Source organism: Silurus meridionalis, chromosome 24, assembly GCF_014805685.1.
Source record: "Silurus meridionalis isolate SWU-2019-XX chromosome 24, ASM1480568v1, whole genome shotgun sequence".
Taxonomy (NCBI): domain Eukaryota; kingdom Metazoa; phylum Chordata; class Actinopteri; order Siluriformes; family Siluridae; genus Silurus; species Silurus meridionalis.
The window spans coordinates 12,757,057-12,769,030 of record NC_060907.1 but is presented as its reverse complement, the minus strand read 5'-3'; the positions used below and the strand labels follow the sequence as shown (position 1 = coordinate 12,769,030).

Genomic DNA, 11,974 nt, shown 5'->3' with positions numbered 1-11,974 from the left:
AGTCAGCAGCCTTCCCCATGATTGTGTAGCCTCCACCAGACTGAGACACTATTTAAAGGCTCAGAAAACCTTTGCAGGTGTTTGATTTAATTAGCTGATTAGAGTGTGACACCACGAGTCTCCGTTTTTCACAATATTCTAATTTTCTGAGATACTGGTTTTTGGGTTTTTATCCATAATCATTAAAATTAAAAGAAATAAACATTTGAAATATATTGGTCTGTGTGTGATGAATCTATATAATATACGAGTTTCACGTTTTTCTATTGAATTACTAAAATAATTCAACATTTTAATGATAATTTATTGAGATGCACCTGTAAGCTCAGCAGCACTGAATGTAGATACCCCAATGTCTTCCCCTGCTAGCCACCAGAGCACCAGCTGGTTCAGAGGACAAGCTGGGTAAGAGCACTTGATCCACTTTTATCCCCACTGCTTGTGGAGATTTGTACTCATTCAGCTTCATGGGTGTTAGTAAAGTCAGATACTGACAGGGTAAGGAGACCTGGGGTGCAGTCAGCATTCTAATACATCCCAAAGGTATTAAACAGGGTTGAGAACAGAGCTCTATTGCAGGCCACTCTAACTGGAACAGGTTTGGGTCTCCTAGGTCAAGTGTGGGCAAAATGTAATGGTACCACATCCATAGTCAGTCTATACAACTGTGTTCCTCTAAGTTTTTGGCTGGGTGGAGAGTAATGGGACTAACTTGCCTATGCATCCCTGGAAATTTCTCTGAGAAAAATTTTATGAAGGCAAGCCACAGTTTGTGTCATCCTTTTGTACTCCACTTTTCAGTTTTTTACAGCTGTCTACGGGCGACACAACCCGGTACCTGCTACAGTTTATTGGGGGCTCGTCCGGGATCTTCTCCGCTGTCAGGGTGGAAGATGATCCGGTGATACAGACACCTGGGACCAAAGGTGACCAGCCAGGGAACTAGCCACTCATTGGGGAGAGAGATTCGATACGGTTCCAGGCCGTGTGACCCATTGCGAGAAAGATGGAAGCACTCATGGCAGACAGTGAGAGGAAAAGCTTGGTGTGGACCATCAAGAAAGGCCTGCTCACCCTTTCTGCAGATGAACTGTTCCATATTGCAAAGTCGCTGGGTCCTGTGTCAGGGGTGGACCAGTCTCGTTTGGCACCTATGGATGAGGAGGCTTGTTTCGACTACATCAGCAGTTTCATGCACAGTAAGCACTTGCAAGAGTCTGAGGATAAAGGCCTAGCTCACCTGTTAGAGTTGAAAGAGGTAGTTGATGTAACTATTCAGAGTCATGTGCCTGGCATACAAATGTGTGTAAAAGGTGATCCTGTCTCACATGTTCCACTGTCAAACGTACAAGTTGATATCACTGGTGAGGAAACTCAAGCTAATGTTAATGTAAATCCAGTTGATGGTGAGACTGTTGCAATTGATGCTAATGCAATACACCCTTTAGCAAACACAGCTATAAACACACACAACTCAGAAACACAGAAATTACTGGCTAGCTATGGGGAACTTAGTAAGAAGATCACACAGTACATACCCACCTCCACACTGCAGTCTACACTCCATTCACCTGCAAAGTCACAGTTCACATCACAGAATAGGGACACATTGAACATTAGACATTTGAGTGAATATCCCACAACTGTTGCTCATGACAAGTTGTTCTCCTTAAGAGAGTTGTCCTATCTACATCGTAGAGAGTTCAAGATTCAGGGTGGTCAGATTGGAGATCATGGTTCAGACATTAGTTATAACAATGTTTGCTGCCAGATTGAAGAAGGGGTAAAGGAGCAATTTAGTGATGCAGAAATTGTTAAAGCTGTCCTCAAGGCAATAAAACCTGGAAACTTCAAAGATATGCTTATAAACAAGGAAGATCTGACTATCGAAGAGTTTAAAGTTTTCCTTTACTCACACCTCGGTGAGCAAAACACCTTGGAGCTTTTCCAGAAGCTCATGTGCACCAAACAGAAGGACAATGAGACACCTCAACAATTCCTGTATAGAGCAATAGGGTTTAAGCAAAAAATCTTGCTGGTCTCAAGACATGCTGATACAGATGTGAGGTACAGTCCAAGCACAGTTAAGGATGTTTTCCTCCATACTGTACATCAAGGCCTGGGAAGCTGACCAGCCTTGTAGAGGTTATGCAACAGTCAGTACAAACACAAAAACCAGGACAAGTCAGGCATGCACAGAGAGGTAAGACAAATGACAGGAGGGAGAAACCATATGGATGTCAAAAGTGCATTGAACAGAAATACTCTGCTTGCACTCACTGTTTCCGTAGTGGCGAAGACGGTCATCGAGTAGTGGGTTGTCTGAAGAAAACGGTGCAGTAGGAAAACTGAAGCCAGTCCCTGTTGGGGGACAGACAGTGACTGGATCCCTAAAGTCCCAGACACACCTGCCATACCAATGAGCCTGACACACAAAGTGTGACAGCCGTTCAAGCTCAAGCACAAGGCATGACAGAAGTTCAAAGTCAGACAAACAAACCCAACCTTTGGTACACCATTTCACATCCTACCGAACAGCAAAAGTGGGTGTCTTGCCAAACTCATTGGGAGAAAAGCTCTCACCTACTGTAACCTGAATGGTTTAGCTGTGACTGCTTTGCTAGATACTGGAGCTCAGGTGAGCATGATTGACAGAGCTTCTGTTAAGCTTCATCCAGGCCAGTAAACCCTCTGTACAGTGTGGACATATACGGACTGGCAGACAAGATGTTGCCATTCCAGCAGGTCAAGTAGCCTGGATAAAATGGCAAGTCCCACCAAGCATGGACTCGACTGATTCAGCCTTCCTGTTTGAACCTGACGATAACGCATTGCTGGCCGACCTGGATGTTGGCGATGCTCTGTTGGAGGTGCAAAACCCAAGGAAGCCATATGTAGCTGTAACTGTTGGAAACAACACAACACACTCCATCCTTTTACCAAGAAAGACAGCTCTTGGCCACATTCATGCTGTTGAGAAGGTGAACAACCCAACAACCCAACACCCACAGTAACCATCAACAGTGCTGTTTTAACCCCTGATAGCCCCAGCCCACCTCCATGGCAACCTAATGTTGACCTTAGACATCTTAACGAGGAAAAAAGGTTAGTGGTCAGTGAAATGCTTCGTGAAGAAGCTGGCGCTTTCGCACAAGGCGAAAACGATATTGGATGCATACAAAGCCTACAGATGTCGATCACACTTAAGGATACAATACCCGTGCAAAGGACTTACTCTTCAGTCCCTAAGCCACTCTTTAAAGAGGTAAAAGAGTACATACAGGAACTGTTGCTCAGAGGCTGGATAGTTAAATCCAAGTCCCCGTATGCTGCTCCAGTTGTCTGCGTCAGAAAAAAAGATGAAAGCTTGAGGCTGTGCATTGATTATCGCCTCCTGAACAAGAAGACTGTCCCTGACCGACATCCTCTACCTAGGATACAGGACCTGACAGACACCCTTGTTGCAATACCTGGTTTAGCATATTGGACCAGGTCAAAGCCTATCAACAGGGTTTTGTTGCTGAAGATTCCCGCTATTTCACTGCCTTTATCACTCCTTGGGGGCTTTATGAATGGGTCCGTGTCCCATTTGGACTGTCGAATGCCCCTGAAGCATTCCAGCGAAGCATGGAAGAAATGCTTGGGCCTCTCAGAGACGAGTGCTGCATCCCATATCTTGACGATGTGCTCTGCTATGCAAAGACATTCGATGAACATGTTGAGGCGCTCCGCAGGGTTCTACAGGCTCTCCAGCGCCACGGAGTAAAATTGAGGCCAGAGAAATGCGAGTTATTCAAACAAGAAGTCAGGTATGTGGGCCGTCTTGTGTCAGCTGAGGGGATCAGAATAGACCCCCGTGACTTGGAAGCTGTCCAAACCCTGACGAGTAAAACACCACAGACAGTTGGTGAGGTGAGGAAGCTGACTGGATTCCTGGGTTATTACTGCTCATACATTCAGGATTTTTCCTGAATTGCAAAGCCGATCTATGAGCTACTTTAAACGAAGTCAGGAAAAACCCGGATCCCAGTATGAGGTAAAAGTGCTGGGGGATCACAATTACCCTCCCGAGAACCTGTTAGCTGGACTGCTGTACACCAGGAAGCCCTTGAACAATTGGTCACTCTCTTGACAAGTCCACCTGTTTTGACATACCCTGATTTCCACTTGCCTTTCACCCTACATACCGATGCTTCAGACCGAGGAATTGGAGCAGTCCTATACCAGCGCCAGAATAGCAGACTGAGAGTCATAGGATATGGGTCAAGAACACTCACACCAGCAGAAAGCAATTACCATCTGCACAGTAGGAAACTGTATTTCCTTGCACTGAAATAGGCAGTGTGTGAGAAGTTCCGCGATTACTTATACTATGCTCCACACTTTACTGTCTATACAGATAATAATCCGCTGACTTATGTCCTGGGGACGGCGAAACTCAATGCGGTCGGTCACTGGTGGGTTGGTGAGCGTTCTGATTTTAGATTTGATATTAAATACAGGCCTGGGAAGTCAAATGTAGATGCAGACACTTTGTCCCGCCTGCCTCTGGATATAAAGACATATGGGATGACTTGCACTCGGGAAGTCACAGATGAGGCAGTGCGTGCAATATGGGATGGGAGTCAGGCAGCTAAGAGCAAGGACGTAGCCTGGGTGGCAGCACTTAATATGACCACCTCTGAACTGCTCCAACAGCCTCACTCCAACATACTGCCCATCAACCATGAGGGTCTTGTGAGGGCCCAGCAAGAGGATAAAGCCATAAACCAGATAAGGGAGTTAAAACTGTCTGGCACTAAATTGACGGAAGCAATCCGAAAAACAGTGAGAGGAGTGGCTCAAAAGCTGCTTCATGAATGGAGTAGGCTGTATTTGGAAAATGATCTCCTTTACTGATGAACTAAGGAACAGAAGCAGTTGGTCCTCCCCTGCAAATATAGGGTGCTTGCTCTGAAATATCTGCACAATGAGATGGGACATATGGGCACAGAAAGAGTCCTACACCTTGCTAGGGAGAGATTCTACTGGCCCTTTATGGCAAAAGAAATAGAGGACTATGTCACCTGAAAATGTCCATGTATTAAGGCAAAGAAACCTACCACCCAGATCCGTGCACCAATGGGCAGCATCACATCCAGTTTCCCTTTAGAGCTTGTGTGCATTGACTACTTGCATTTGGAAGCCAGCAGTGGAGGTTATGAGTACATTCTAGTAGTGCTTGATCATTTCACCAGATTCGCACAGGCGTATCCCACAAAGAACAAGAGCGGTAAGACTGCGGCCAAACACCTGTTTAGCAACTTTATACCCTGGTTTGGGTACACCGCCAAACTGCATCATGACCAAGGTCGTGAGTTCGAGAATAAACTGTTCCAACCGTTACAGCAACTGTCGGGAGTAGCCCACTCCAGGACAACGCCGTATCAACCGCAAGAAAACCCAGCTGAGCGGCCAAACCGCACCATACTCGAAATGTTGAGGACACTGACTGAAAGTGAGAAACTGCGGTGGAAGGATCACCTCCCACATGTTATATACGCATATAATTGCACCAGACATGAATCAACTGGCTATTCACCCTTTTTCCTCCTTTATGGCCGTCATCCACATCTCCCAGTTGACTTACTCTTTGGGTTATCTGAAGACAAGGAGTCATATTCACCTAGAGACTATGCCGAAAAATGGGTCGAAAGAATGTCAGAAGCCTACCGGATTGCCAGTGAAAACAGCAGGAAGTCCAGTGCAAGAGGAAAGGTAATTTATGACAGAAAAGCAAAAGGAGTGGTTTAACAACCAGATGATTGGGTTCTGGTTAGGAATCTCAGTGAATGTGGGGGCCCAGGCAAGTTAAGACCCTATTGGGAGAAGACTGTCTACAGTGTTAAACAACAATTGGGCAACAATCCTGTTTACATTGTCCCCCTCGACATCACCGTACCTCATACCAGACCTATCACTGGAAAGAATCAATGCACAGTAAGACAAGGGCCACACAAATGGGCACCAATAAGGGTGATAACTCGGATTCAGATGATGAATACAACCCAGGGTATTGGTTGAGAACCCCTTCAGTGACACAGGAGGCAGGGCCTCCTACTCATCCTGAGAAATCTACCTCTCCTCAGAGGAACCTCTGTGCAGCTCCATAACCTGTATGTAGCACACCTTTTACTGTACCTGAGTATTCACCAAGCTTTATCCTGGCACCTTCAGAAAGTAAAACTACCCCAGGCACTGATAAGGTCCTACATAATCTTACTAGACCTATGGAAGAAAATGGAGGCAACCAGTATGTGGAGCCCAGCACCGAAAGTCGACCCCTAACCCATCTTGTTGAGCAAGACCACACAGAACTAAGAAGTCGGAACTAAGGTCGACACGTGAAAGGCAGGCAAGTTTCTCACCTATAAAACATTAGGTTAACCACCAACACAGTCACACACTAATCTTAACTCAGTTTCTGCTCACTTATCCCCATACACGCCCATCACCCATCTCCCTTCACCCCCATACCTGCCCATGTCATTCATTACCCCAATGAGTCTACCAGGTTTACAACCCATCTTGTACACCCAGACACCGTACCCACCATATACCCACCATATACCCACCATACACCAGTCACATATATTCCATCCACAACGCTTTGCTATTGAGTAGAATTTCGATTACTAAGGATGTTTATGATTCAAGAACAGTTTAAGATGTTTGGTTAATATGTTTAAAGGGATGCCAGGAGCCATTTTGTCGGGGAGCGTGTGATGCCCACGAAGGTGTGCCCACATTGTGTATTAGTTGGTTTTTATGTAGTTTATTTTTAATATACAATCTTTTTTTTCAAGATTTATTTTTGTATAACATGCAATGTAAAACAGTAACACATACATGCGCCTATGGGGGGGGCAATGGGACTAGTTTGCCTATGCATCGCTGGAAATTCTCTCTCATAACTGAGAAAAATGTAATGAAGGCAAGCCACAGTTTCTGTGTCATCCTTTTGTTCTCCACTTTTCAGTTTTTTACAGCTGTCTACGGGCGCCACAACCCGGTACCCGTAACATCATACATAATTGCAGCTGAAGTGCCAAAATCCTTATGTGCATTTATGAGATCTATTATAACAATTCCACTTTTCATTGTTAATGTGTACTTTGTATTCCGTCACTGGTTCATCATACATCCACTTACTGACCATTTAACTGTATTCTATCTTGAAGTTTTATGTGTCCTTGGATGGGTATATGTGTGTTTGTGCGATGCTTTGCTAACTAAGACAAAGAAGACATAATTAAAAAGAGGACAAAGTCAATTCATTCATCTCAACATTCATTTAGAAGTGTTTTTACATCATGTGGATGTAGGGTAGTGTACTTCTTGGTTTGTGTCCCTGAACTACCCTAGTGACTATGCTCGTTGATTTGGACAATACTGAAATTATATTCTTGTAAGAAATATCTGAGAATTATTTAAATTCACCCTGTTAAATGAATAACAATTGTCCACCCCAGGTTTAAATAATGGTATAATTTTGCAAATTTCTAGGTGTGGTATCAACAGTTAAAAGGTTCTACAAACAAACAAAAAAGGTGATTGTGTTTGATCGTTGTAATTTACAAAAGCAGAAAAACACCAGCATTTTGAGGAAGTTTTTGTTTTATTTATTTATTTTTATTAATTATTACAAGTGTGCATTATTAAATGTTAGATATTGCATTATGTAAATGTTATAAAAACAATGTGACTGATCGTGTTTTTACATCATATTAATCACATTTTACCAAAAATTCAGCTTTAACTTTCATTCATTTTTGATAAAAACTGAAAGCAGAAAAATAAAAACATGCAAAAACAAAAAAATACAACATGCAATAGATCTTATAAACATTTTTGTCTTATTTCTAGTTGATCAGCTTGAACAACATGGTACATTTCATGGTTACAAATTACAGCATATTAAATGACTACAGACTAGGTATGTTATGAAATATTTTATATATATTGTGGAGCTGAGAAGCAGGAATTGCCTTTGACTAGAGCTGCCATCACATCACACGGTAGTTCAATGCTTGATTAGTGTTTAATAAAAGCCATAATATCTCCATCAGTTTTGCTCTACACATATTCAGCTAACTAACTATAAATGTGAATCCCAGCCAGAACTCCAGAACTTTTCCAGTGTGAAGGAATGAATGTGCGGATATTGACATAGGCCCCGGATCCGGTGACTAATGGTTAGTGTAAATTGCTGTTTACAATTAATCAATTATCTTATTAAACATTGTTAATAATATGTAGATTAGTTATTCTGTACTTGTAACTATTGAGTGGATAATTATTTTTTTTCTTATCCAAATTTTTACCTGAATGTACAGTTCAGCACACCTTAGCATCATTACACATCATTAATTTCAGTGCAGTAAACACAGGATTTGCTTAAGTTAAAAAAAAAGAAACATTTTTATAGAAATAATGAGCTAATAACTGAGCTATTTACATACTTATATATGTTAATTATATGCTGGTCAAGTACCATCATTTAAGCTTACTTAAAATCTATCATTTCACTACTTAAAGCTAAAAGATTAAGGGTTAAATTTTATATAATTATAATTAAATGTATATTTCCATAGTATCTGAGTTGACATTATTTGTGTTAAGCAATGCAGTATGATTTATAACCTGCAAGCCTATGATCACATGCCTATATCGCCTTTGTAGACTTCAGAGCTACCAGAAAGAAAAAAGCTTCAAAGTCGGAAACTTTGTTGTTTTCACGATCTTCTGCTGGAAATATGTTAAATTCCTGCACAGTGACATCTAAGTTTCGGAGAACATCTTCAATATTCGCTTTGCTCAGAGAGAGGCAGGAGAAGCGGGTTTTATTAACAGAGTAGAAGGTTTCTCCTAAAACCCCAATCATCACCAGAGCGCCACCTGGACGAAGCAGATTTGCCACTCTACCGACTGCATCTCTGTACGACTGATGGTCTTTACACGCCGCCTCGAGACACAGGGATGTTATTACGCAATCTGCTGGTTCAACACACTCTGGGTGGAAAGGGTTTTCTGCGAGGACGTTACATTTTAGCACTTGTTTCACTCTCTGTCTCAGTTTCACTTCCAAATCAGATGAGCTGGGGAAAGAGTGGACATTTTTTATACAGTGTTCGTCATAATCTTCCTATTTCTTAGAAGTAGTTTATTATAATAAGTAATTTTTTTATATATACATTTTTATTAATTTAATTATAAGTATATTGTTAGTTTAAGAAGTACCGTATTTTTTGGACTATAAGCTGCTACTTTTTTCCCACGTTTTGAACCCTGTGGCTTAAACAACAGAACGGCTTATTTATGAATTTTTCCTGGGTTTTTCCCGGTTTCACAAACTTCAAGCCAAAAAACTGAACCCCATAACATTAGACCAATGAAATTTCTGAACGGAAACGAAAAAACGCACCTCACCTGTTTTCTGAGCTGCACGGCTTCGGGAGAAAAAACGTTTTTTTTTAAACGCACGACGATGCCAAAAGATAAACTCCGGAGAGAAATAGTTGTGAAAGGAAGGAGGAAGACTGTGAACAATGACTTTCTTGGTAGGCTACTGTTTAGATACAAGCCGTTGTAACGCGTTGAGTCTGGGTCATGGGAGAGCTCGCTAACTCCAGTTGCAACAGAAATCATATAAGCACAGACAGGTTTCCAAAACGCGTGCTTTTTTATTTTTCTTGGCAACGGGTTAGTCAAAGGAACTTAGAAATGAGCATCAAATATAATAAATAATTAGGATATAATCCTCAGTCTTGCACACATGCAGTAATAGCGGAAAAATGCAGTGGCAGGCTGTTCCCAAAATACCGCTCTGCTCTTAAAGGAAGCGCAACATATTTCACCCGTTACACCGTGTGTAACAGACACTGTCTTTCGTTAAAGCCTGTGTAAAGTTCATTAGTTATAATGTAGACAATGCGGCTTATTTATGTTTAAAATAAAAATCTTTGTCAAATTCAGTGGGTGCGGCTTATATGGGTGCGCTTTATAGTCTGGAAATTATGGTAATTCTTAAATTGTGGTGGCAAAATGTTCCCTTATTTGGTGAGGTTTTACTTCATGGATGATAAAACACTTTCTAAATCGTATTTACTTACTTATTCCATCTTGTTTAATTTAAGATTAAAATACATTTGATTAAATAACCTTTTAATTAGTGTTACTAAGTTGTGGTACAAGTAGTTAAAAAGCCACAAGTTTTATTTAGGTTATTGGTTTGAAAGCCATGGAAATTACAAATGAGTGTACACCACTGACCAGTCTGAACTGGGCATATTGGGTGTCCATTTGTGCAGGATTCTTACAAATTTTCCATATAATGTTTGTGAAATATTTTTTTAATGTTGGTTTGAGTGTTATCAGTGAGGTTAAATTAATGTAATAAACATTAAAGTGGCAATCATGCAGAATATTTGGACTTCACTAATGTGTGCTTGAGTGTCTTTATTATAATTGTCAGTCAGTAACAATTTGACAACAATACTCCAGCTGAATTGTGATATTTTAACCTGAAAGCTGAGTACTGTTTATATTGTATAGAGTCTGCATCATTTCCGTTCCTATATTACTCTATGCACTATATAGGTCTGAGTGTCCTGACTAAATTTGGACCATGTGCTTTTAATGAAGGTCAAATTTGAGCCTGTTTTTATGGTCATAAATACTGAACCATGAATTAAAAATTTTAAAGCCAGACAACTTTGGATTTTTTGGTGAGATGAGTTCAATGCTATTTGTGCACCTATTAGACATCAATTGATTTTCTGCTCTTTTGCTTTTTATCAAAGTTTTTTTTCGCTTCTCCTCCTGCAGATTTGGCAAAAAGTCATTAATTTGTTTGTACAATTACACAGAGATTGGTAGACTTCCTCATGACCATGATCTAAGGTTATGAAACAAACATCATGACTTTTTGAAACAAATTCTGTACAAATTCCACTTACAATGTCACCATACTGGTGTGAATGCTCATCAGCATCTTGATCTCAAGAATACCAGTGAATTGCACATTGAAAATTCATTGATCGTGTTATCAAATGATCTGAAATGGTGCATGCATTTAGTTTTATTGATTTAACTCTCACCTGCTTCCATCCTTTGCACAGAAATATTCAAAGATTGGCTTCCAGTCGAAGCATCCATCCTCGTTCCTTAGCCATTTCTCGACTTCTTCCCGATTCCTGTCTGTATAATCAGACAGCACGATCTCTTCGAAGTACTCGCACGCGCTGATTACGGTGTGCAGCGTCGGTCCGCTTCCCACTTCAATCAGCCTGCGACCTCTGTACCGACCTGAGACGTGAGCGCGCGAGACACACGTGAATCAGAATGAAAAACCTTGTGACTGGCAGGAGTCACTAATGTACAAACACTGAACAATTTAGTAATGGGGTTTGAAAAATAATTTTAAAAAAATCATAAGGATCTTACCAGATAAAAAAGTTTTGCTCAGGCAACCCAAAATGCACGTAAGATAATTCTTCTCGTCGTCGTGACCTTCTGGGCGACCATAAAAACTATTCACGTAGGCTCTCGAGTCAAAATGCTCCTGATAGTAATCAGCCTCGGTGAAACGAGAGCTCTGGGCCATGATGAAAACTCTTCCAGTAAGCAGTGAAGGACTTGCTAGTACGAATAATTCTTCAGAGTGAAGTAAAAACGAAAACGAAACCTAAATTATTTTGCAACATTCTCTTAGTATGTCCTTCTCATTCAATCCATTGCAACATATTGTAAAGTTTCTCTTGTTGCCAAAACAGCTCTGACCCATCAAGACACGGATGATGTGCTCGGATGATGTGCCTTGGACTTCAGGTCAAGAAGTTCCTCAAACCATTCCTGTGCAATTTCTGCAGGGGTTCTGAAAGAGTTCACTGCCATTAGGAAAAACTGTTGATTTAAAGATGTATATGTGGACTGG

At 41.3% G+C, this 11,974-nt stretch overlaps 1 protein-coding gene across 1 annotated transcript; it reads right to left on the bottom strand.

Moving 5' to 3' along the window:
- Positions 1-7,649: 7,649 nt before the first annotated feature.
- Positions 7,650-11,746, bottom strand: zgc:64002 (uncharacterized protein LOC393330 homolog). Its single transcript, XM_046837791.1, has 3 exons — positions 11,485-11,746; positions 11,139-11,346; positions 7,650-9,137 (listed from the first exon to the last, which is right to left on the bottom strand). The coding sequence occupies exons 1-3, from the start codon at positions 11,642-11,644 to the stop codon at positions 8,705-8,707; spliced, it is 801 nt and encodes a 266-aa protein (XP_046693747.1). The 5' UTR covers positions 11,645-11,746; the 3' UTR covers positions 7,650-8,704.
- Positions 11,747-11,974: the final 228 nt, after the last annotated feature.

Coding starts and splice junctions, on each gene's coding strand:
- zgc:64002 (XM_046837791.1), bottom strand. CDS start 11,644: ATGGCCCAGAGCTCTCGTTTCACCGAGGCTGATTACTATCAGGAGCAT. Junction 11,347..11,484: donor GAGCAAAACTTTTTTATCTG/GTAAGATCCTTA, acceptor CTCACGTCTCAG/GTCGGTACAGAGGTCGCAGG. Junction 9,138..11,138: donor TGTGCAAAGGATGGAAGCAG/GTGAGAGTTAAA, acceptor CTCTTTCCCCAG/CTCATCTGATTTGGAAGTGA.